At 33.2% G+C, this 27540-nt stretch overlaps 1 protein-coding gene and 1 long non-coding RNA gene across 3 annotated transcripts in view; one reads left to right on the top strand and one right to left on the bottom strand.

Annotated features, from left to right (window-relative positions):
* Positions 1–27540, bottom strand: part of LOC127724764 (uncharacterized) — a 567962-nt gene that overhangs the window by 147990 nt on the left and 392432 nt on the right. The window lies entirely within an intron of this gene.
* The window catches only part of LOC127724673 (phosphatidylinositol-binding clathrin assembly protein LAP-like), a 488025-nt gene continuing 487692 nt past the window's right edge, over positions 27208–27540 (top strand). Inside the window, exon 1 of the mRNA XM_052231711.1 lies at positions 27208–27473. Coding sequence (XP_052087671.1) covers positions 27344–27473 — 130 coding nt within the window. The 5' untranslated portion in view covers positions 27208–27343. The remainder of the gene's footprint in view (positions 27474–27540) is intronic.

Here is a 27540-nt window from a genome sequence, read left to right as displayed (position 1 = left end):
CCCCTGCTTGCATACATTATAAAGGGACATAACTCAAGAACAATAAAAGCGACGCTACCCAAATTTGTACTTGATCTTAGTTTTGTGTTAATAAGTATTGTGTATAGGTTTCATGTTTGGTTGGAGCAAACTTAAGTTACAGAACGGAAACTAAACATTTTGCAATTTTTCGATTTATAAAGGGGCATCACTCAATAATTGTTAAAGTGACACTACCCAAATTCAACTTGATCTGTGTTTAATCAGTGGAAGGCAAAATTAAACATTGCATTGTATAAAGCATTGATTGTAGTTGATTCAACTATAATCATGGACAAAGGAAGATAACTCCAATTTTAATAAAATGCTCCGCTGGGCGCAGCTTCATACGACCGCAGAGGTCGAACCCTGAACAGTTGGGGCAAGTATGGACACAACATTCAAGCTTGATACAGCACTGAATTTGGATTGTAATTAAATATTTGACACATCATAAGTTTCTGACACAGAATGAATGTGGTCTAAGAACTTAAAAAATTTTAATTTACCTATTCAAACCATATCATTATTATTTGCTTTTATATATAAATCAGAAATAACCAATTTAAAATGGAAAATTTTAAAGAAAAAAAAAGGAAAAATAATCCCCCTCCAAATTTTTTGAACCCCCTTATGATTTATCACCCCCAAACTCAATCCCAGCCTTCCCTTTGTGGTATGGTACCTTGCAGTACAATTTCAGAGAGATCCATACACTTGAACACAAGTTATTGTCTGGAAACTAGAAAAATGCTTGTTTTGTTCTACCCTTTTTGGCCCAAATTTCCTAAACGTTTATGGCAATTACCCCGAAACTCACACCCAGCTTTCCCTTTGTGATATGGAACCTTGTAGTACAATTTCATAAAGATCCATACACTTACACCCAAGTTATTGTCCTGAAACTATAAAAATGCTTGTTTTTGTGCCCCTTTTTGGCCCCTAATTCCTAAAATTTGGAGGCAATTAGCCCCAAAATCAATCACAGCCTTCCCTTTGTAGTATGGTACCTTGCAGTACAATTTCAGAGAGATCCATACACTTGAACACAAGTTATTGTCTGGAAACTAGAAAAATGCTTATTTTTGGCCCCTTTTTCCTAAAAGGCAAACTTAAGTTAGAGAACGGAAACCAAATTTGGGACGTACGGATGTACGTACGTACAGACAGACAAGGGTAAAACTAAATGCCCCCTCCGCTTTGGCGGGGGCATAAAAATATGAAAATAGCATCTTCATCTTTGCAGGATGCTGATATGGCTTTATATAGTTCCATATTGAACACACCATCATTTGGATGCTGGCATCTAACATATATATATAGACTTTGATATACCTTTTGTTTGGATGCTGGCATCCCAATTATATGTATATACATGCAGACTCAACTTTCTCTTTGGATGCTGCCATCCCATGAAAAAAATTGGATGTTCATCCTTAATCTCAGGGATGCTGGAATCCCAGTTGTAAGTAAAAATTGTCTCAACACATTATACATTGAATGCTGACAGTAATTTCCTTTGGATGCTGGCATCTGTTTCTGCGAAAGCCGGTGGCCGTTTTGTTTAAAGGCTGACATCTTTGCATTATATGTTTCTTTATATATTTGACCAGGTGACTTAAGTTTATTCGCTCAATTGAAAAGTCTTTTATCTTTTAAAAAAAATTCACATATTTGGTGTTTGTTTATTATTTACCATATATAAAAAATATATAGGAAAAGCGCATTAATCTAAAACTGGTGACTTTTATTGTGATGAATTACAAAAATACAAATAAACGAAACAGTAATATACAATATTATATTGTATTAAAGAGTGTTTGGGGTTACTGAAAGTGAGCTTAGCCTCATAGCCTGCTGAAATGATATCATAGACATACACTCTACAATTCAGATTGGTGACTGCACTTTATTAAGGTGCTTCATATGAAGTCTGTAAGCCTGCGTTATAATTTTGTGTCTATGACAAACCCCCATTTTTAATTAAACTATATATTGCCATTAAATATATAAGATATCATAAGGAGATCTGTCTTCTCTAGTTGCCTGCATACAACAATACAGTACTGGTTTAATAACAATGCAAAATCTTTTAAATTTTAATTTTAATTATACGTACTGGATATTGCCAATATCACTGGACTTGCTGTATGCAACTTCCCATGCGTAGGCACATCATGTCATGATCTACTTTCATTTCAATCACAAAACTTACATTTTCAGTATTACGATCATTGTTAAGCTTTTTTCTGTATTCAATATCATCTAATAAAATCGGTTACATGAACTAGAGCTTTCTAACTTTCTTTTATCATTTATTACTTATCTGAAATCAGCTGAAATCGCAAATGATCATAATGATCTGGTGCTGTTTGGATGTTTTGTCGCCTAAATTCAACCTGTCCAGTAACTATAAAGTGTTACGATACATAATACACAACACATGAATAGTAACCGGAAAGGTACAGCCACTGCTTAAAAAACACTGAAACGAGAAATGAAAACAGTATAGTTTTTAATACAGATAAATATTCTGACCAATATAAATGTTTAAAGAAATTGCTTAAAATGAGTTTCCTGTTGCTTACTGTCTCTTAGGCAATTATACCACATCTCCTTAGTTTTACATTCACAGTAAAATATAAACTGGCCTCAAGCAATCAATGATTCTATATTCTTCATATAAAATCTTGCAAATATATGAAAGATTGTCAACAATAAGTTTTTGTTGTAACATCACAATACTTTTAAAGTAGATATTCATGTAGAATATAGTGTTAAAAATATATTGCTTTCCTCCCAATGTTCAAAATGACTACTCGTGGTTGCAAAAAAAAACTACTTACACCCTCCCATCCCTTTCCACCCCCAAGAAAATGCATGATTGTTTGAAGAAAACCTCCATTTAAACTTCACTTTACCAAATATTTCCATACCAAGCCTGGTGCTTCTGCGTAGTCACAGATAAATCTATTAAAAAAACCATCTGAACCACTAATTAAATCGAATTATAATTATGGAACAACACTCAGATCTTTACACTATCAAATAAACAGCTGCGCCATGAGCGCATGATACGCCCGTCGCTTTTTAAAAGAATAAATTTCAATAACTTCTCAATGTCATATCAGAAATTTATGACAAAATAAAGGGAGGTTATCTTAATAGATATAAACCAGTCACCAAAGTTTCATGAAAACTCATCAAAGCACTTTAAAGATATTGTCTGAAAACTGGAAAATCACCCCTTTTTTATGAATAAAATCCCATAACTCCGAAACGTAAAATCTAAAATTTATAATAATCGAAATGGAGCTTACGTCAATAGATATTAACTTAACAATTCAATAAAGTTTTTTACAAATTGGTGAAAGTGTTTTTGAGTTTTTTTTCCGAAAACTGGAAAATCCCCCTTTTTAATGAATAAAACCCCATAACTTAGAAAGTTAATATCTAAAATTTATAAAAAACGAAATGGAGCTCACGTTAACAGATATAAACAATTCACCAAAGTTTCATGCAAATTGGTTAAAGCGTTTTTGAGTTATTGTCGGACATGTTGACGACGGATGGACAACGGTATACTATAATACGTCCCCTAAACGGGCGTATAAAAAGGGTGCAATTTCATCAATGTCATTCGTTTTGGAGAAATATACCCTATTTGGAGATATTTCATGAAATTGCAATCCCCTGGGTAGATTCATTTTACATCTTAATTTATGTTCCGTTTTTTGCTTGACCCTAGTCCTAAAACACAAACATTGTGTGGCGATATTTACATTTTCTTTAATTTTTTGTATTTTCTTTTTCATTCATTTTGCTATTTGCTATTTTCAACTTTTATAATCAAGCTGTCACGAGCTTTAAAATTAAAAAAAAAGCAAGAAATGAAAATATCAGCTTTAAAGAGACATGAGCTACGAGATATGGAAAAAAATTGAACTTGATCTGAGTTTTGTGTGTAAGTCTCATAACATTTGGTTGAGGCTAAATTAAGTAGAGAACAGAAACTAAAAATTCAGCAATTTTTCTATTTATAAAGGGGCATAACTCAATAATGGTTAAAGTGACACTACCCAAATTCAACTTGATCTGTGTTTTATCAGTGAAAGTCAAAATTAAACATTGCATTTTATAAAGCATTGATTGTAGTTGATTCAACTATAATCATGGACAAAGGAAGATAACTCCAATTTTAATATAAAAATAACTTGATATTTAGAAGAAAATAAAAATTTTGCAATTTTTTCCATTTATAAAGGGGCATAACTCTAGAACGGTTAAAGTGACGCCACCAAAATTCAAACTTGATCTGTGTTTTGTGGTAATAAGCCTTGTGTATAAGTTTTATAACATTTGGTTGAGGCAAACTTAAGTTAGAGAATGGAAACTAAAACCTTTGCAATTATTCCTTTTATAAAGGGGCATAACTCTAGAACAGTTAAAGTGACGCCACCAAAATTCAAACTTGATCTGTGTTTCGTGGTAATAAGCATTGTGTATAAGTTTCATAACATTTGGTTGAGGCAAACTCAAGTTAGAGAACGGAAACCAATTTTGGGACGGACGGACGGACGGACGTACGTACGTACGTACGTACAGACGGACAAGGGTAAAACTGAATGCCCCCACCGCTACGGCGGGGGCATAAAAATACTTTTCCATTTTGTTCAATCATTAATGAAAGTGAAATAGTGAAATGATAATTCGCTTTTAGCAGCCAGTTTGGTCCAATTTTGTCAAAATAAGCTAAGAAACATCGCTGATTACTTATTCACTTGCAAGTGAATAATTCGACCTCATTAAATCCATTTTTATGTGACCTTCAATAAAACCCCTTAGCTAGAGATTGATTAGGCATAAACTAGGCATGTTCCGCTAATAAAAGGAAAAGAATGTCAACATCGAAACTCAAAAAGTGAAACTAAAACTAAACCATTTGGTTGACCGATTCGATCAACAAAAACTCATTCTTATACAGGAAAAAACAATGATTAACATATTTTTTTAACCTACAATATGAAATCAAACAGACCAAGACAAATCCAATTGCATGTGTTTGCTATCTATTTGTATCTGTATTTATGTTTATATCAGGTTACATGACCGCCGACAGTCTTGGAGGTCACCTCGATGGTTAATTAGAGGCGTCTAGACTAAAATACACACGAAATTCTGATACATATTATCGAGTTCATTTATTGCAAATTGTATATTTTAGACTTTTTTTAAATTGGGATATAAGTTTTAGTATGTTATAAATCAAATATGAGAATTTGAGTCATATCGGTGAACATGAATTTGACAGCTAATGCCCCTTTAAAAACACTAAATAACTAGATATCATTGAGATGGGAGCCATCTCTGTGGGCCCAGCTGTGAATAATGTGTGGTAAAAAATTTGTATCTTTATCATTGGACATGGGGTTGTCAACTGAAACCGAAGTTTATGACCTTGACCTTTGACCTAGGAAGTTGTACATAAATTATGACACACCCTCTGGTGTTGGTTTATATACATGTCAAGTATAAACTTTGAAATCATAACGGTTCTCAAGATATAGAGCGGACATGATCTTTACCATAGGACATGGGGTTGTCAACTAAAACCAAAGTTTTTTTTGTCAACTAAAACCAAAGTTTTTTTACCTTGACCTTTGACCTAGGAAGTTGTACATACATTATGACACACCCTCTGGTGTTGGTTAATATACAAGTCAAGTATAAACTTTGAAATCATAACGGTTCTCAAGATATAGAGCGGACACGATCTTTACCATAGGACATGGGGTTGTCAACTAAAACCAAAGTTTTTGACCTTGACCTTTGACCTAGGAAGTTATACATACATTATGACACACCCTCTGGTGTTGGTTTATATACATGCCAAGTATAAACTTTGAAATCATAACGGTTCTCAAGATATAGAGCGGACACGATCTTTACCATAGGACATGGGGTTGTCAACTAAAACCAAAGTTTTTGACCTTGACCTTTGACCTAGGAAGTTGTACATACATTATGACACACCCTCTGTGTTGGTTAATATACATGTCAAGTATAAACTTTGAAATCATAACGGTTCTCTAGATATAGAGCGGACACAATTTGTTAAGGACAGACGGACGGACAGACGGACAGACTGATCACTATAAGGAGTCTGCCATTCGGCGGGGCCCTAATGAAAAGATGACGCAAAGGCATATATATATATATATATATATATATATATATATATATATATATATATATATATATATATATATAGGACTAGCTTGACCCATAAAAACATGTAGCAAATTTATTTCTTCAAGTACAAAAATATATGTATTAGAGAAAATTTTATTTTAAGTCGATAAATCTTTATGTGCTCCTTTCTTAAACATTAATAACATAGTATTCATAGTGACATTTACCCTTTAATATTCATACATGACAATGCAGTAAGGGTTTTGCTCATTGTTGAAGACCGTACGCGGTACCCTATAGTTGTTAACTTCAATGACATATGGTCTCAGGCTGGTGGAGAGTTGTCTCATTGGCAATCATACCACATCTTCTTATTATTATATATGCTGTAGCTCTGGTTCCTTAACTGATTTGGGTCCTTTTCAACATTTGTATTAGCTGTGGAATTGCAGTGGCAGATCCAGGGGGTGGGTGGAACCCCCCCTTTTTTTTTGACGATCAATGCATTTGAATGGGGCCATATAGTTGGAACCCCCCTTTATCCTGGGTTTGGAACCCCCTTTTAAAAATGGCTGGATCCACCCCTGAATCATGACACATATGATCCTTGTAGATTTGATTCGACCCTCAGTTTTAATGATATGAACTATTAAATCAACCAACTTGCTAGATGAGCACAGTATTATCAGACTTTAAGGTTAGCCTCTATAGTAACAGGTGAAAATGAATGTTATGTCAGATAAATCCCCCCCTCCCCAACAAAGAATTTCAAATACTTGTTCCCTTCAGACACGTGCAATTAAGATGCGAACAACATATTCAACTTTCTGGTAAACTGGATAGACCTTATCGCTATTTGTCTGAGCTTCCCGTAAAATTTTGACTTCACAATACAAAATGTGTGACGCCACAAAGGAAAAGTGATTGTTGTATGACGTCAATACTTCAAGTGTAGCAGATTATCAGGTCAAGTGTTCTGATATACAATTAGCGATATGGTCTATTGTCTCCTGGAACGAGGAAAATTCTCTCTTACAAACCTGAAAATCAGTAATTCACGGAATTTCTTTTGGTTTATACAGCTTTTTTTGGTGAGGTATTTTTTTCAGGGCGAATTCAGTCTTTGAAAAGCTTCTTGACTTTCTAGACCGAAAATCAATCTTAAATCAAATTTCTTATACTTTACATTGCCTGTATTAAGGGAGCTACCATTTGATTTTTATGGGGGGCTAGGATGAAATTTGAAAAAAAAAGGCAGGACAGGTCAGTTTTGAGTTAAAAAAAGGCAGGATGAGCAACTTGGCAAAAAAAAAGGCAGGATGACAATTTATGTAAAAAAAGTCAGGATAAACTGAAAAAAAAAAAGGCAGGACCGAATAGAGTGAAAAATAAAAATGCAGGACAGAGATTACAACTAAAAAAAAATGCAGGACAAAATTTTTCATCCTAGCCCCCCCCCCCTTAAAAATCAAATGGTAGCTTCCTAAAATTGTAACTTGTAAGGCCTCTTACCAGTGATGAAATTTACTGGTGTAGGTTATATGGCTAGTGGTGCATGTGGTGAACAAATTAATTTACCTGACCGATTTTTATATTGGCCATGGCAGTAGGCATGGTAGGGCTTGTGGTTAATTTGTTATTAGAGACATAGTCTTGGTGGGGTGTCATGTGCATCAGATTTTTGTCAAATCTATTTATTTCTCTGCGGAACAGCTTAATCCCGCATTGCATGATAGGATACATATTTTTAAAATATATGAAAAGGGGAAATGGATGTCCCAGATGCTCACCGCTACTACAAAAGGATCAAAGTGCTATATGCACATATCATTGGCCAAATGAACGACATGTCCTAATCAGTGTTTTTAAAACTTCTCAGAAAAATATTGACAGAAATGAGGAATGAGTAGTGAAAAATAAATGAAAACGAACGACTCTGATTCTAAAAACGGATGTTAGATATACTGCACATGTATATTTGGGTTAAGATGCATACGATGTTATATTTTTGTCCAGTTTCCCCATGTTAAATAATTAAAATGAGAAGGCATTTACCTTACAGCTTCATTTTCCAGCGATGCTGGAATGTATAAATGATATAAAACAAGGTAAGCGTCTTGGACCTACTTTATCTCTTTATTCGGATACTTGCGGATTTCTTCTCAAAGTTGAACAGGAATATTAGAAAAGAACCCGGATAGAACCAAGAAGTTGGGTTTCTATAACCAAACAACCCGAATGTTGAACCAGTTACCATGTCCTAATTTGGTGTAGATAAAACTTCTAGAAAAATATAGACGGAAATAAGGGATGAGTGGTAAAAAATATGAAACTGACAGTTTCTTTCCAACTGATTTAAAAAGAAAAGGATGTGCTACATACTGTATATCTAGGTTTATGGAAATATCATAAGATTCTATATTTTTGTCTAGTTTTCAATGTCAAAATAATTTAAATGAGAAGATATTTACCTCAAAGCTTCATTTTCCAGCGATGCTGAAATGTTTAATGTTATAAAACTAACACCTCGTTCATATAAGATGCGAATACACGAAAGCTGAACTGATAATCTGTCCTGCTTGAACTACTGATGTCATGCAACAATCATTTTTCAATTGTTGCATCAGGGTCTCACTAATTAGCGACAAGAAGCGTCAAGAAGCGACAAGAAGCGACAAGAAGAATAAATTTAGCGACAAGAAGCGACAAGAAGACTATTTAGCGACAAGAAAACTTAAAAAAAATATTATTAGAATAAATATATTAATAAAAAATATGCATTAACAGCAATAAAGAGATTTTCAATTTTTAGATGAGTCAAGATAACATTTTGAGGTTTGCCTGTGATCTGAACAATTTCATTCAAAGAATTAATTTTGATGACAGCTAACATATATCATCAGTAATATTTTGTTTGTTTATTAGGATAGGTACCTATGTATTCTGCTTTATTCATGGTTTCAAGAGAATGGCCTGGCATTTTTTTCGAACCAGCTGATTATTTTCTTGTAAGAATTATTTCTTTTCATAGAAGCATAATGACGCTTAAGGATGAACAAATTAGAATCATGGTTGGAGTAAAGGACGTGTGTCCCTTATTGTATTGCTACAATAACATTCAATTAACAATTAACGCGTCAGATTATACAACTACACGCGCCAGAATATACAATAATTGTAAACAATGAGCAACTGTTGAACACTCAACATTGTCTTTAATTACCTTTAATCTTCAATCAACTTTAAACTATGCAGAAACATCATACATATCGTTTGATAAGTCAATACCCAAATAAAATATTCACGTTTTAGTAACATTATCTTTTCTGGACACTGATTCACGTATAATGCATTTTGCATGCAGTCAGTTTATTATATTTTAGACAAAGAGAGTGTTAAAAAATTTATAAAATAAATATATTATTGTTCTAAAACACAAGAACATGTAAAAATTAATATCATACTATAACAGGGAAATTTCTATAATTATCAATATCAATCAATATATTTTAAAAAAATGAAAATCACTTTACTTTCCGTATATTAAAATAAAAATGTCAATGCATATTTTTTTAATATATTTATTTTAATTATATTTTTATTAAGTTTTCTTGTCGCTAAATAGTCTTCTTGTCGCTAAATTTATTCTTCTTGTCGCTTCTTGTCGCTAAAATTCTTCTTGTCGCTAATTAGTGAGACCGGATATTTTGTATCGTGACATCAAAATTTTACAGAAACCTAGGTGGTGTCCAGTAATGGCAGACAAATAAAAAATAAGATGTATAGGAAAACATGACCTAACACCTCGTTCATATAAGATGCAAATACATGGAAGCTGAATGGTTGAATGTGTTCAATATGAAAATAATAGTGAAAATGTCAAAATCACAAAACAGCCGTTGGACTTTGAGTATGACTTTTGAGCAAATTTGGAGGGAATGGGGAGTAGAGGGGGTCAAATAGTGTTCAAGGGAAGCAAATGCTCTTTAAATTTTGCGTGTTTCAAAAATTGAGGAAAAATTACAGGGAAGTTGGGTCATCTTTTCAGACTTAAGTTAAATAATGACTAATGTACTTACCTTCTAATTCTATATAAAAAAAATCACAACTCAGAACAGGAACAATAACACTATGTCTATTTTACTTTGACTACTGATCTGCAAACCTACAAACAGACACAAAAATATCATAAAATAGTGAAATATAAGATAGATTGCACTTTGTATGGATAATTCCCACTGGTGGCACTGGTGTTAAATGGGGAGCCGGTTTGTTTACAAATAATAATGTCACGTGATCGCGGACTGACGTCACAAATTTGCATCGCCCTTACAATACACTACACAATTCACACATACATAAGTCATTTATCATGCAAAGTGAATGTGATTGGTTGTCAAATAATACAAACTATCGCATGTGCAGTTAATGAAGAAATTAGTTCATCAAATAGATAAGATTTTCCCTCATGACACAAATCGACTGAGTTAACATTTCTGTCATCGGGGATAATTGATAAATGGATTAAACTGACCGTCAAGAAGGTCTAGAGAACCACCTCTGGAGAACCTTAACATAAATAAGTAATACTTACCAAAATTACTCTATATTATTAAACGCTATTTAAATGAAATGTCAGACAGATTACGATAGAATACTGAGGCAGGCAGTGATGCAGGTTATTTTGGCGCGAATAATATTCTTACTCATATTGCTTGACGTAATAAAATTTGTATAGAATCAAATTTAACTAAAGTTCAGCGTAAAAAAAAGTGAATATGCAGAAGCATGACAATATATTAATGATAAAATGTGTATATATTTCTGTAAAAGAAGTTGCCAGTATACTTCACTAAGAATTAAAAGCGCAAGGAGATCTCTATTTGTCAATTGGTTTATTAACTCCGGTTGAACCCGGGGTCGAAGTTCAACATGTTAACATATTAACGGAAATTTACCTAATTGCATTCGGAATTCTCATGACTTTTTATACCTTCAACGTATTTTGCATAGATAAGATTTTCCCTCATGACACAAATCGACTGGGTTAACATTTCTGTCATCGGGGATAATTGATAAATGGATTAAACTGACCGTCAAGAAGGTCTAGAGAACCACCTCTGGAGAACCTTAACATAAATAAGTAATACTTACCAAAATTACTCTATATTATCTGGGAACAGTATATCTATATATATTTATGTTCCTGATATTATTAAACGCTATTTAAATGAAATGTCAGACAGATTACGATAGAATACTGAGGCAGGCAGTGATGCAGGTTATTTTGGCGCGAAAAATATTCTTACTCTTATTGCTTGACGTAATAAAATTTGTATAGAATCAAATTTAACTAAAGTTCAGTGTAAAAAAAAGTGAATATGCAGAAGCATGACAATATATTAATGATAAAATGTGTATATATTTCTGTAAAAGAAGTTGCCAGTATACTTCACTAAGAATAACATTTGAGCGCAAGGAGATCTCTATTTGTCAATTGGTTTATTAACCCCGGTTGAACCCGGGGTCGAAGTTCAACATGTTAACATATTAACGGAAATTTACCTAATTGCATTCGGAATTCTCATGACTTTTTATACCTTCAATGTATTGTGCATTCAGAATTCTCATGACTTTTTATACCTCAACATATTTTCCAAATCATTTATTTATTTAGTATATATTAACGGAATTTTACCTAATTGCATTCGGAATTCTCATGACTTTTTATACCTTCAACGTATTTTGCATTCAGAATTCTCATGATTTTTTATACCTTCAACGTATTTTCCAAATCATTTATTTATTTAGTATATTTATATATAATTATATATAAGTTTTGAAATGTGATATACAAATATCTACAATATTCATACATTTATTTAAATAGGAATCAAATGACTTTTTGTCAGTTTTCTCTCGTTTACACCATTTTTTTTACAATAGGATGAAAGAGCATCTTTAATAACCTGACGACACTCTTCCCAATTTATTTTCGACGGTGGACGATATTTTGGTCCCTTTTTCAGAAAGTTTATAACCTCTCGGTCTTGAACGATGTTGAGGTCCCCTGTAATTACATGGCCATAGGGATCATATCTAAACTTCGACGTTTCACAGTCTCACGTTGAAGTCTTAAAACTTAAACTTCTACTGTTTTTTTTTTATACCAATAAGAAATTATAGGTGGCTCAATGTTATCAAAATATGGAGGTATAACGTTTTAAACAGTAGAGTCATGAAAAATAATAGACAAATTAATAAGATCAATACCTCTGTTAATGTATTTCATTTTTAGAAAATACTTTTTATGATCTTCAGGTTTGTCAATTTGAGGGAACATGAGGGAACAGTCATTGGGACAAAAAGCTGTTATAATCCGTGTACACTCATATTTTGGACTAAAAAACGATATTGTATCACACTCGTTATAAATATTATGTAATTTACTTAATGAATGGCTTCGCGGATTATTCAATGTGAAGAGTCAAAAATTAATTTTATGGTTCAATAAATTCAAAATAAATAATAGCCATTCATTATAAATAAATTTCTATCAAAAATAAGGCTCAGAGCTATTCATATTATTTATATTAACAATAGCAACGTACACACATGTTGGCGTATGAATACACAACGTCAGAGTGGGCGTGTCGCCATAAAAATTAACAACATTGAAAATAAAGGTAATATTTTTACCAATCAGAAGATAGTAAATACACCAAATTTATTTATTAATTGGTATTTGACCCAGTTTGCATAATAATTGATGTCTACCATTGTTTTAAGTATAGATAAAAAATCATCAAGTGTAAAATTAGAACGGTGTTTATTTCGTTGATTGCGGTTAATGCGATTGCCATGAGACCTATGATTACGTTGTCTTTTATCAACAATGGTCACGATATCAATAGAGGAAGTTTTAGATATGTTCCCTTGGCCCATGATATTGTCATTTAGACCTAGGGGATGCGCTGTCTGTAGTCGTTTAATCCACGACAGTTCGCAATTTTTACGGGAATCTTCAAACTGTTTATGTGATTGTCCTAGTTGCTTATGGACTGTTTGAAGTAGTTGGAATTTGATAAATTTAATATTGTGTTTGTGTTTTTGTAAATGTTGGTAAATTAAACTTTTGAATTTCTTCGGTCTGCGGAAGCGCTATAGATGTTCTTGTGTTCGTTTAAAAAATTCACGTCCAGTTTGTCCTACATATTGAATACTAAATTTCGGTTTTGTTCATGTTACAAGATATATGGGGCTTTGGGTTTTTATAGTAATATCATATGAAAAGGAGAGAGAAAAAGTTCTTCTTTTCACTGATGACCGAACGGTATTATCTGCAGATAATCTGGAACAGGTTTGTCATTTTCTGGCATTGCACGGAAATATTTGTGGATATCCACGTGCGTTTTTGTTGAACAACCTAGCTGCAGAGGCATTGCCTCCTTTAACACAATTGTGAAATGTGCTAAATTTGGAAGGCGAATTTCGATTAGCGGCAGTTGAATTTATATTAGGAACGCGGTTTTTTAAGCACGTGGATATTCCAAGTGTGGAGAGGTTTTTTGTTATTTTACCGTTTCTTAAAATCATGATATTATATTGTATAAAGTAGAAAAGTAAAAGAGGCCGGAAGTCAAATATAGTTATCCTATTACTCATAATATGTGATAAATTTACATGATAAAACTCTAGTTTTTTTAAGGAGTCGCTGGACCATGAAAATGAGTACAAGGACAATGGACATATGACTTGACAGAAACTTCTTAACATAAGGTTTCTTTATACATTTAAAGTATGAAACATCCAGGATTTCTACTAAAATTAAAATTTAAACTTTATATAAATAGTTCAAGCTGGCGCCCGATTAGCATTCATGTCTTGTATTCTGTGACTTTTGTCGCAGGCAAGACAAAACACGAGACTTTGGTGGAATTAAGCTTCATGGTGATAATCAGTAAATAAAAGGTACATACATTTATCCTGAGGAAAATGAACAAGGAAGATAAAAGTGCATGATTTATCTGGTTGACAATGGATCATATCAAACTATAGATTTCAGGGTCACCATAAACAATTGGTCAACTGATATAATGTGTGTCTCTGGACTTATCAGAGACTTATCAGACTTATCATGATTTTTATGAAATTAAAATATTATAAAAAGTCTGTGGTTGATTGATTGATTTTTATAGCGAATAGTTCATACATGTTCAGGACGAGAACAAATTAACACTAAATACAATAGGTAGATCCTATAATATGGGTAGACCGGTGTGAAGGGCGGTAAACTTGGACTGCCACTGGAAAATGGGGGTATATTGATAGGGACAAAAATTGCAACAAGCCATATACGGACCCCTCAAAGAGTTGTTGCAATGGTTCTTTAGATTTTTTGATTGACAAAAATTCTGTCCGCAGTGAAAGACTCCAGAAACACTGTGAAACTGTTAACTCGCGTAGTGGTATTAACAATATGTGGATTCTAAAAACCTCTAAAGAATTTCTGGATAATTTTAAATCTCGATCTTTCTGTGAAATAAGTTCTATCAAAACCTTTGATTTTTGAACCCTTTGTACCACAATTCCCCATGTGAAATTGAAAAATCGTCCAAAAGAATTAATCCACAATGCTTTTAAATATAAAAATGGTAGCATACGGTATAAATTTGTTGCTTTGGGATATAACATACGGCATATTTTGTTAATAGTTAAGAAAAAGCTAAAATATGCTACACCGAGGAACTAGTGATCAGTATGCCGGTGTTTCTTATTGACAACATATTTGTTGAATATGGAGGTAGACTTTTTCAACGAATTGTCGGTACTCCTATGGGAACGAACTGTGCGCCTCTCCTTGTCGACCTCTTCTTATTTTCATATGAGTCTGAGCTTCTTCAGACACTTATCAAAAACAAGAAGATCAAAGAAGCCAGATCATTTAATTTCACATTCAGTTATATTGATGATGTTCTTTCCATTAACAATCCAAACTTTTCTGATTGGGTTCTATTAATATATCCTCCAGAACTAGAAATTAAAGAAACAACAGACACGGCTTCCTCCGCCTAATTTTCAGACTTATACCTCGAATTTGACAAAAGCGGGCGTCTCAGTACCAGAATCCATGACAAACGAGACGATTTTAATTTTGAAAATATTAATTTCCCTCACCTTAGTAGCAATATTCCAACTTCACCTGCATATGGGATATACATTTTCCAACTCATTCGGTATTCAAGAGCTTGCAGCTGCTACTCAGAATTTATAAAAAGTAATTAGTGTCTGAGCAGAAAGTTGATGAACCAGGGTTATGTAAAAGAACGTCTCGTTCTTTTTCTGAAAAAAGGTGCATCGTAAGATGACAAGACTTTGTTGATAAATATTCCGTATCTACTTCACAAATAATGCATGATGGTCTTTAATTATAGATTCTAGGTACTGACGTGGTTTATCATCTTAACTACGTGTTGTAGTGTTCTTTTTATTGTCTTTGTATATTTTTAACCTTTACTGTTCAGTCCATTTTTTGGTACATGTAAAAAGTAAAATCACAAAAATACTGAACTCCGAGGAAAATTCAATCGGAAAGTCCCTAATCACATGGCAAAATTAAATGACAAAACACATCAAACGAATGGACAACAACTGTTATATTCCTGACTTGGTACAGGCATTTTCAAATGTAGAAAATGGTGGATTGAACCTGGTTTTATAGCGCAAAACCTCTCACTTGTACGACAGTTTCATCAAATTCCGTTATATTTACAACGATGTACAACGGTGAACAAAACAGACATAATAAATAAAATAGTCAAAATATGGGTACAGCAGTCATCACTGTGCTACAATATCAAAACAAACAATCATTTACAAAAAAGCACAAAAGCCTCTATCAAATTAAAAACCACATTCATTGCTTCGCGTGTCTGACCTCAGAAAATGTAAACGTCACATAAGAAGAAATTTTGTCGTTCAATGTTTATTCAAAACAATTTAATAATTTCACATGGGGAATGTTGGTATACAGGGTTAAAAAATCAAAAGTTATGTTAGAATTAACTTCAGAAATAGACCGAGATATAAAATTGTTCTTTTAGAATTTTTAAGAATCCACATATGGTTAATACCACTACGCGAGTAAAATAAATTTGTCGTTAGTCGTTCAAAGTATTTTCAAATTTATAATAGAACAATAACATAATGACATATAATAGAACAATAACATAATGACGGGATCTTTTAAAGTACAGAGTCACGTTATAAGAACCAAAGAAACACAAAAAGTCGCATATACAAAACACACCAGCAAAAATGAAAGATAATACAAACACATTGACGGGATGAATAAGTACCGAGCCTCGTCAAATGAATATCACAGAAAACAAACCAAACAGTAAAAGTAATATTAATAATAGAACAAACACAAATGAAAGAACAATATAACACGTTGTTAAGATGATAAACAACGTCAGTACGCAGAATCTATACTTCAAGACCATCATGTATTATTTGTGAAGTTAATACGGAATAATACCCTTTTGGCGTGGCTCGGTATTTATACATCCTGCCATTGTGTTATTGTGCTATGGTCATTTTTTGTATTCTTTTCTTTCATTTTTGCTTATGTGCTTTGTCTATATAGAGTGTCTATATGCCATTTTGTTTTTCTTTGCTGGCATAGTTGTTTTTTTTCATAGTGATTAAGATTATAACACACAACGTTGACTGCTATACCCCATTTTTTGTCTCGCCTTGACGGAGTCAAAAAGTGAGACATAGGTATGCTGTTTTCGGGTTCGGCGGCGGCGTCAACACTGTATTAGTTTGTGATTAAGTCAGTTTTGTGAGGAACCACTAGTGGTAGGTCAATGATATTTGGTATGCAGTTGTATTAACACTGGCACATCTCATTTCCATAGAGATTATTTGGCCCCGCCCCCTCATTCGTGGTCTATTGACTTTGAAACTTTTGCTTAGTTTACATGTATTAGTTTGTGATTAGGTCAGTTTATGAGGAACCATTAGTTGTAGATCAATGCTATTCCCCCATCGAAACAACATCTGATACACAAATTTAATAATACTTTTAGATATTTGGATGATATTTTGGCTCTCAATAATGACGACTTCAGTATGTATACTAAAGAAATTTATCCTGTTGAACTTACTTTAAATAAAGCTAATACTAACAATGACCACTGCCCTTTCCTCGATCTTGATATCTATATCATTAACGGAAAGCTTAATACTAAAATATATGATAAAAGAGATGATTTTTCATTTCCTATCGTTAATTATCCATTTTTAGATGGTGACGTTCCCTTGTCACCATCTTACGGTGTTTATATATCTCAACTTGTACGATTCGCTCGTGTATGTAACAATGTTTTAGATTTTAACGAGAGAAATTTATGTATTACTGAAAAATTATAACACCAGGGTTTTCGATATCACAAACTAGTCAAAACATTTACTAAATTTTATCATCGGTATAAGGACATCATTCGTAAATATAGCTCAACATGCAGACTTCTTATACGTTCAGGTATTTCACATCCAATTTTTTATGGAAATATTCTTTATAAAGCACAAAAATGTCAGTATTCACCTCTGAAGCTAACAAAACCTTTAAATAGACTTATTAAGAAGGGATATAGTTACGATACTGTTGTCAGATCATTAAAGATTGCATATTTTGGCGTTAATATTGATTCACTTATAGGGTCTTTGCATCGGCACTAAACACATTTATTTAAAAACCAGTTGTTGGCATGACACGGGTTATGTTCTTCTCATATATGTTATGATGGTATGATACTAAACCCCTTACGGGAAGGATTGTGCCTGATATTCATATGATGAAGACATAATCTTTCAATCAGTTTAATTGAAGTCTGGAGCTGGCATGTCAGTTAACTGCTAGTAGTCTGTTGTTATTTATGTATTATTGTAATTTTGTTTATTTTCTTTGGTTACATCTTCTGACATCAGACTCGGACTTCTCTTGAACTGTATTTTAATGTGCGTATTGTTATGCGTTTACTTTTCTACATTGGCTAGAGGTATAGGGGGAGGGTTGAGATCTCATAAACATGTTTAACCCCGCCGCATTTTTGCGCCTGTCCCAAGTCAGGAGCCTCTAGCCTTTGTCAGTCTTGTATTATTTTTAATTTTAGTTTCTTGTGTACAATTTGGAGTTTAGTATGGCGTTCATTATCACTGAACTAGTATATATATTTGTTTAGGGGCCAGCTGAAGGACGCCTCCGGCTGCGGGAATTTCTCGCTGCATTGAAGACCTGTTGGTGACCTTCTGCTGTTGTCTGTTCTATGGTCGGGTTGTTGTCTCTTTGACACATTCCCCATTTCCATTCTCAATTTTATTTGATATGCAGTTGTATTAGCATTGGCATATCTCATTTCCAGGGAGATTATTTGGCCCCGCCCCCTCAGTCGTGGTCTATTTACTTTGAAACTTTTGCTTAGTTTACATGTATTAGTTTGTGATTAGGTCAGTTATTGGGGAACCACTAGTTGTATGTCAATCATATTTGGTATTCTGTTATATAATCACTGGCACATCTCATTTCCATGTTGATTATTTGGCCTCAACCCTCAGTCGTGGTCTATTGACTTTGAAACTTTTGCTTAGTTTACATGTATTAGTTTGTGATGGGGTCAGTTTAGATCAGTTTATGGGGAACCACTAGTGGTAGTTAAATGATATTTGGTATGCACATGTATTAGCATTGGCACATCTCATTTCCATGGAGCTTGTTTTGTCCTGTACCTTCAATCATGGTTCATTGACTATGAATATTTTGCATAACTTACTATTTACTTACATGTTAAAGTATTGCTATTCAATTTCAACATTTGCATATTACTATCAAAATAACAAAAAAGGCGAAACATATCTCTGTATTAACAGTTTATTGACATTTTTATCTATTATAAAATTGAGAATGGAAATGGGAAATGTGTCAAAGAGACAACAACCCGACCAAAGAGCAGAAAACAGCCTAAGACCGCTAATGGGTCTTCAACACAGCGAGAAAATCCCGCACCCGGAGGCGGGCTTCAGCTGGCCCCTAAACAAAAATGTGTACTAGTTCAATGAAAATGGACGTCACACTAAACTCCTAAACATATAAATGATCTAAAATTTAAAAAAACATACAAGACTATGTCTGCTGATTTTGCTCACACATTATTGTCAATATCATAGCATTATATGCGACTGTCATACAAGTGAGAGGCTTAGCTAGCTATAAAACCAGGTTTAGTCCTTTTTCTTACATAGGGAAATGCCTGTACCAAGTAAGGAATATGACAGTTGTTTTCCATTCGTTTCATGTGTTTGAGCTTTTGGTTTTGCGATTTGGTAAGCGGGACTTTCTGTTTTGAATTTTCCTTGGAGTTCGGTAATTTTGTTAGTTTACTTTTTTCTTAACACGCAGAGTACAGCACTCTCTTTACACGAGGCATCGGATCTAACCTCTCCATTCTGACTTGACGTGGCTACGTATTAGTACACACCGCACAACCAAACGAACGCCCACTTCGGCAATGGTTTTAAATTTACTGCCGATTGGAAGAAGACCAAAAGTGATCATATTTCTGTTCCCTGGTCAACCTTGGGTCTTTGACATGTAATCTACATGTATTATAACTTAAAAAATCTATGAATGGATAAGGGATCTATTCTCTTTAATGCATACATTATGATAAATAAAACATATATAATGAAATTCAATATTGAAGTATTCCAAAAGCGGCAAAATCATATTTTAATTTTTTAACTCGAACACATATTTCATCATTACTTAAAATTACATGTAAACCCTTTTTACTAAAATGGGTTATTTATTTTATATTTCAATGTTGTTTTAATAATAAACAATGTTTTTTTCATATCAAAAGAAAAAAAAATCATACACCAAGTTCATTTAAACCAAAAACATAATTATCTGACAGATTTTTTGTTAGGTAAACTATGAAAATGTTTAAACATGAGCTAACTTTAAGTTGTATTTACTTGACTCTCAAGTTGTGCTATCAAAACATATTTGAATACTTGCACATTGTCCAGGGGCGTAGCTACCTTCTTAATGAAGTGGAATCACAAGGCTAAAGGGCGAGGGGTCTGGGGCCGCTTAAGACCGCCAATTGGTCCAAGGCAAAGTCCGCATATATAACGTTTCAAAACAATCACAACCGTAATGAAACTTGTACATTTTTGTTGTGGTTTTTTGGTCAACTATTTGTTTAACTTCGAGTCGAATGAAGACTAAACATTGTCGTTTGCGTTTTTTTGTAGGCCGTGAGAGCTTTTAGGCGAGTGACATTCTTCAAAAAGACGCTTAGTTAACGACTTTAACGCGCCCACCTAACATACAGCTATATTGTATATCATTCGAAAGCTAATTACCTGTTCTTTCTGTTTTGCCCGGTCGTCAATAATTCGTACGGTGCAATTTTCGTTAAATCAAGGTTAAAGGTCAAAAATTAATATTCCAATATTTTGCCAGAATTAAACAAAATGCCCTTTTCTGGTACCTGTATGATATTTTTTTTATCTAAAAATTGTCTGAACCTAATAAAAAAAAACATAATTTCAAATCAAATGCAAACTAAAATGTTAATTGCGCAGTATTTACATAAAATTGCATTTCTTAGAAAAACTTTCAAAAATGATTAAATTGCACGAATAGCTAAATGTTTCTTGAGGTATCAATATCTATATGTCAAAAATATAATAAATTTATCGTTTATAGGCCGAGGGAATTTTTGCATCATTGTAAACTGTAATTAATATGATATAGGTCAAGATGCAGCCTTGTAATGCAACTTTTGCAGTTGCCCTATGAAAACACCATCTACAAATGTCGATCATTTTGCTTTTCTTTGACTAGATGATATAATAGTAGATATCGGAAGAAAATGAATAACCATATTTGAAAAGAGGTTATGAAAGTGCTTTAATGAATTATAAACAAGTATATATAGTAAATATGTGTTTCCGGTGTCGAAAACGAAGTTTATTCTCATTCAATATTCTATAGATTACTGTTTGCACAATGCGCTTTTCAATCACAAATCCGGCTGATTCTTTTTATGTTAGCTCATTATTACATATTTTGTTAGTTGTTTTACTAAATATGACTGAAAATTAATATTGTGGAAGATTGAATATCCTTACTGAGCAACTGCATTTACCACAGGTGTTAGGTATAGTGTTCGCACATTTCGAAGTTGTGTTTTAATGAGTGAATTTTTCGCTTTGTTCATGGTGTGTTATCTGTTTTTTCTTCGACTATGGTTTAACACTGCCTCATTGTTATTTTCTTTAAGCCAAGGACAAGAAAACCAGCGAGCTCAAATATCGATGAAAGGTATAAACCTTGTATCCCTACGTCCGTTTGTTTTTAAATAAATCTTTATTGCAAAAGTACACCCATAAGGGTCAAGCAATACAGACAAACAATTATACATTTTAAATACAATGCAATACAATGTAATACAATACAATATAATAGAACATATTTTAAAAGTTCAATTATAAATTTATGTAAAATACACAATCTTAAGCTTGTCTGACGTTGGGTCTGACTCCCTCAGTTCTAAAGACTGCTTAATAAAGACTCCAATATGACAAACAAGTTCAGGGATGGGTTTTAGAATGTGTTTTAGTTTATTAAATGCATCAAGATGTTGAAATAATGGTACATAGTCTTTTAGATAAGCAAAAAAATTAGAACGCTATGATATGTTAATGTCACAATACAAAAAGAAATGAAATTCGTCATCTAGGACGCCACATTTTTTACATAATCTTTGTGCTCTTGGAATGTTTCTGTACCTTCCCAATTCAATGCCTAGGGAATGATCGCTAAGTCTAAATTTTGAGAGAAACTGCCTATGTATAAAATTATTGCAATTTGAATATATATATAGTATGTAATAATATAGTGCACATATGGAGATTGTACATAAAGGGATTTTTTTCATGATAAACAAATAGAGTTAAATAGTAAGCAATTCTTATGTACAATTACATCTCTGCTTGTAAGCTATCTCATAATCTTAACACAATCTAATTAAAATATAGATCTCTGATTTTGTTATCCTCATCTGATATACTAGCATGCGAGTTTTAACAGATCTGAATTTAAATCAGATTGTTTGAACCCATGTTATTTACACTTATGCATACCACTTTGTATGTTTTATTTTTTCATGTCAACTAATATCACTTATTATTGTTATGAGATCTTTGCACCATTAGAAACCCAAACGAAAAAGTATGACTGTGGTTTGAGACTGCCTCATTCTTACATATGCAAATGTTTAATCAATGCATGACAGATGATCTACTAAAAAGTAAAATGACAAAAATACCGTTCTCGAAGGCAAATTCAAAACGGAAAGTCCTTTATAAAATGGCAAAATCAAAAGCTCAAACACATATAACGGAAATGGAAAACAACTGCCATGTTCCTGACTTGATACTACATTTCCTTGTGTATAAAATGGTGCTTTTAACCTGGCTTTATAGCAAGCTAAACCTATCACTTGTTTGAAAATAGCGCACTGGTTTTCTGAATGTCTTAAATGAGAATATTGTGTGGTACATTTAAAATTAAATTTCAATGCATAACCATAGGCAATTGAATATAGAATAAACGTGGTTTAAATGCATACTTATATATCAGTTTTATTAAGAAAATTTATTTGTAAAATGTAGCTGTAGTAATTTACAACATCTACATCAAGACTGCTTTGTTTGTTTAGAGGTTGTCTACTTTAACAAAAGGCCATTGATGCTGATTGTTTGAATTTTTGTGTGACACCTACACAGTAATTTCGTTATTCATACTAATAAATATAATTAATGTATAACTGTCGGGGATTGTCAGTTTTCTGCTGAAGGTCGGTTGATCTCTCTGGGCACTCCGTCTTCCTCCTCCAATAAAAACTGATCGCCACAAAATACTTTATATGATGAAGGTATATGAGGTCTGGAGCTGGCATGTCAGTAACTGCTGTAGTCCTTTGTTAATATATGTATCACCGTCATTTTGCTTAGTTTCGTCAGTTACCTATTCTGACATCGGACTCGGACTTCTATTTAACTGACTTTTACTGTGCGTATTGTTGTGTGTTTGTTTATTCTGCATTTGGTAGAGGTATAGGGGAGGGTTGATATATCACAAAACATGTTTAACCCCTCCGAGAGTTTTTAAAATAAATATGCTATTAGACGTTCTATGGTTTGAACGGAATCCAAATTGATGACTGGAGAACTTATTTTCATAATGCTTTATTAGTCTTTTATTTTAAATAGAGCTATATAATTTTGCTAGACAGTTTAAAATAGAAATACCTCTATAGTTACATATGTCTTCTTTATCTCCAGTCTTATGGATTAAAACAATAAAAGCTTTCCATCAGCTGGTGGGGTAAATACCAGATGATAAAATAAGATTAAAAAGTTTAACTATGGCTGTAACTGTTACAATGCTACTACATTTTATTATTTCTTTAGATATTAAGTCAGGTTCAGCGCTTTTCCCTAATTTCAATTCTTTTATACAGTTCTTTACTTCTAATATTGAAATTTGACTATCAGTACAAATATTATGTTCTAAAGTACTCTCAAGCATATTTAAATCTTTTTTAACTTTTTCTTTAAAAGAGTTATCATATTTTTCAGCTTTACTAAGATTTTGAAAATGTTCTTCATAGTTATTTAAGTTAATATTTGAACAAGCATCCTGTTTAGTGTATCCGCATTTTTGCGCCCGTCCCAAATTAGGAGCCTCTGGCCTTTGTTAATCTTGTATGTTTTTTTTTTTAAATTTTAGTTAATTTATATGTTTCGGAGTTTAGTGTGGCGTCCGTACACATTTTTGTTTAGGGGCCAGCTTTAGCCTTCCTCCGGGTGCAGGATTTTTTCGCTGTGTTGAAGACCCATTGGTGGCCTTGGGCTGTTTTCTGCTTTTTGGTCGGGTTGTTGTCTTTTTAACACATTCCCCATTTCCATTCTTAATTTTATTTAGTTGCCAATAGTGCTGAAAGTGGCATTAAACACCAACAATCAATCAATCATCTTTATACTACAGTGTACTTATATTTTAACTACTCAGGAAGTTAAAGTGTAGTTATAGCGAACTGCTAGAATTTTCAAATAAAAAAAATGATTTGCAATATGTGTCAATTTACATGTATTTCAAGAAATAACTAGCTTAATAAGATTGGCACAAATAAAATTTTAAGTTACCAGCTTATAATAGCTTTTTCCTCCTTAGTCAGTTCACGATGCAGTAGAAGCCAACAAAAAAACAAGTTTTCTAAAAAAAAAAATATTGAAATATCAAAGTTGTGCTTCCTAATTTTCCCCTTAAAACGAATCCCGCGTGTATTATATCCTTTAAACACTTTTGTAATTTTAAAATTTTAGTTTTTTAATCTCATATTGACTTCATACAAATTTTGTCAACATAGAACAGCAAAAATAGCTATCTTTTTGCAGATGGTGGTATTTTGGGCAACTGCACGAGTCGCTACAATTGGCTGTTTAGTTGGCATGAAGGGTAATTGCAGTAATTTGATGATGTCAAAAACTTCCTTAGAACTAAAATGAATATGTTATTTGGTTCTATGGTGAATAACAACTGAATAACAGACAAACATTTTGGTTTCAACGCAATTTTATCATTTTTACTGGAATTTCTGGAAAACGGCGCTATTTATTAAAAATCCGTCATTAATATTTTAAGTGCGTTTGGTAAGTGACTGTTAACATCTGTTCTTACAGATTTTCATATTTCCATACACAATATCATTATATATATATATATATTCAGAAGACAGAGTATGCAAAAATGCTGACATCTTGTAAAATTAGAAAGAGTAAGACCTTGACCTTTCATCGTGATTTGACGGAAATTGCACCGTACGAATATTTGACGACCGGGCAAAAAAGATAGGACAGATGATGTGCTTTCGAATGGTATATGATTTTGCCATATGTTAGGTGGGTGCATTAAAAATAAAATTTTATGGTAAATGTCACTCGTCTATTTTGGGTCCTCAATGCTCTTCAACTTTGTACTTGTTTAGCTTTATAATTATTTTGATCTGAGCGTCACTCATGAGTCTTATGAAGACGAAACGCGCGTCTGGCGTATTAAATTATAATCCTGGTACCTTTGATAATTTTTTTAAATCACGGAGATTTGATCCATATGCTAGTATTTGTATTTAGCAAAGTATATGTATAAAAACAAACAATAAACATAAACACAATACTATATGTGGAGTTTCTGTTAGCATAAATATATTAAAATAATCAATCAGATTGAATCGAAGTCTTAAATACGAACTATCCGGTGAAATTGTCATAAACGGATGTACACCTGGTATCTAAGGTGGAAGAAATGCCATTGATGACGGCTGTTTGTGTTCTGTCATGTAGAAATGCCTGGATAAAATTTAGTGTGTCATTTTGAATACCATAGAAGTTTAGCTTACAAAGGAGGCGACGATGTGAAACTTTGTCGAATGCTTTAGCGAACAGTACATTATGATCAAGTCAGTTTAAGTGTTACTGTTGTTGTGTGCCAATTCTTGAATAAAATCTATTAGTTGTGTTTCACAAGACCTTGATTTTCTGAAACCATACTGGAGATCGTATAGCCTGGGATCCTGGCAAAACCTGCTCTTCGCATCAGCACGTCGAGCAGTGAGCCAGCCTGAATCCCAGACTAGAGATCGTATAATATATGCTGTTTTTCTTGGTGAGACATGTCAGACATTGTACTACTGGTAATGATCGGTAATGATATGCTCCATGAGGTTACAAGCTTATGTACAGGTTAAAGATACTGGCCTGTAATGTACGGGTTTATACACCCCCCCTTTATTCGGAAAGCTGGGACTACATTTCCATGTTTCAAATCATTTGGTATTTCAGTTTCCAGTTTCAAGAATTTTTTTAAATTATAATGTAAGGATCCGGCGATGAAACTTGCTACTTTAGGTTCTTTAAGGACTAGTCCGTTTATTGCTATTATATTTATGGTATATGACATGTTACCAGGGCCACAAGCCGTTTGTGACAATAATTGTTCATCTTAATGTAATGGTATTTGCTTTTATGTCACGTTTATTATATTGAAATAGCTTTTACACGGCTTTATGGTCGTTTTTCTATTTGGGTTTGTCGGTCCACTTCCAATAGGACCGGCCGGGGCACCCTCGTTCGATGTCCCGGCCGGCCCAGTGGCCCGGCCCGTGCTGCACGGAAGATTATGACGTCAGACTTAACGGGAAAGCAATTGGAATAAGACAGAATCTACTGTCCGTAACTTGCTTGATCTTTGAATTATCTTTATTTAAGTGAGATACTGTTCTAGCCGTACATATAAATTATACTTGTAAATTTGATTGCTACAATTTGTAACTTGATGTGTATTTTATTCACGTAGAATAAATTATTCTAGCTTGAAAGCATTTCTTTTTTATCCATTATTCCGTGAACTTGGGAAAATATATTCCCGTTACATGATTGGTATAAATAATTATAAAGAATAAAACCTTGTATAGGTGTGTCTTATTTGGGTTCCATTTCTCATTATTTAAAGCTGACTTTGAAACATTCAAAGACCTTGCCTCCACTGTCCGGTTAAATCTGAGACTGATCTCGAGGTTATGATCAATTATTCCACTGATTCATTTAAGTTACTAAAATTGAAAAAAAGTATTTAATCATTATGTCGTCCTACAATTTTTTTTTTTAAAGTTTCATTCTATAAGAGAATCTAATGTCCCAGTCTTTGAGAAAAGCGTCGAATTTCTGACTGTAACGTGACTGTCATCAGAGGCTAATTTAGTACAAGCTTTTAAAAAAGCTAATACGTTTTTTAGTGATGTCGGCGTAGGCTATGTAGCAAAAATATCTACTCGCCTCTGTTTCGGAGATTGATTAATGAAACAGCCATCTTGAATATTATTGGTCGCCGTATCCACCCCTTTTTGCGTATTTAGAGCATTTCAACACACTCATTTGGGTCAGAGAAGACCCTAAGTGAATCCTGAGTGTTCTAACAGTATAGTTAGTAAAAATGTCAGGACAGAGTATTTTAGATCGTATGACTGCGGCTAAACACAGCCTATCAGGCCAAGGGTTGGCCAAGGTTGTATGTAAAGCGACTACAGAAGAAGTTATGGGGCCAAAGAAAAAACATCTGGATTGTAAGTAACCCAAATATTGAGTGGTTACTATATGATGACATGGCTAGAAGTAGAAAGAATACATGAG

The sequence above is a fragment of the Mytilus californianus genome, unplaced genomic scaffold, assembly GCF_021869535.1.
Source record: "Mytilus californianus isolate M0D057914Y unplaced genomic scaffold, xbMytCali1.0.p SCAF_14, whole genome shotgun sequence".
Classification (NCBI taxonomy): Eukaryota; Metazoa; Mollusca; class Bivalvia; order Mytilida; family Mytilidae; genus Mytilus; species Mytilus californianus.
Note: the sequence above shows the minus strand (reverse complement) of the source record. Positions and strands in the feature narration are given on the sequence as shown.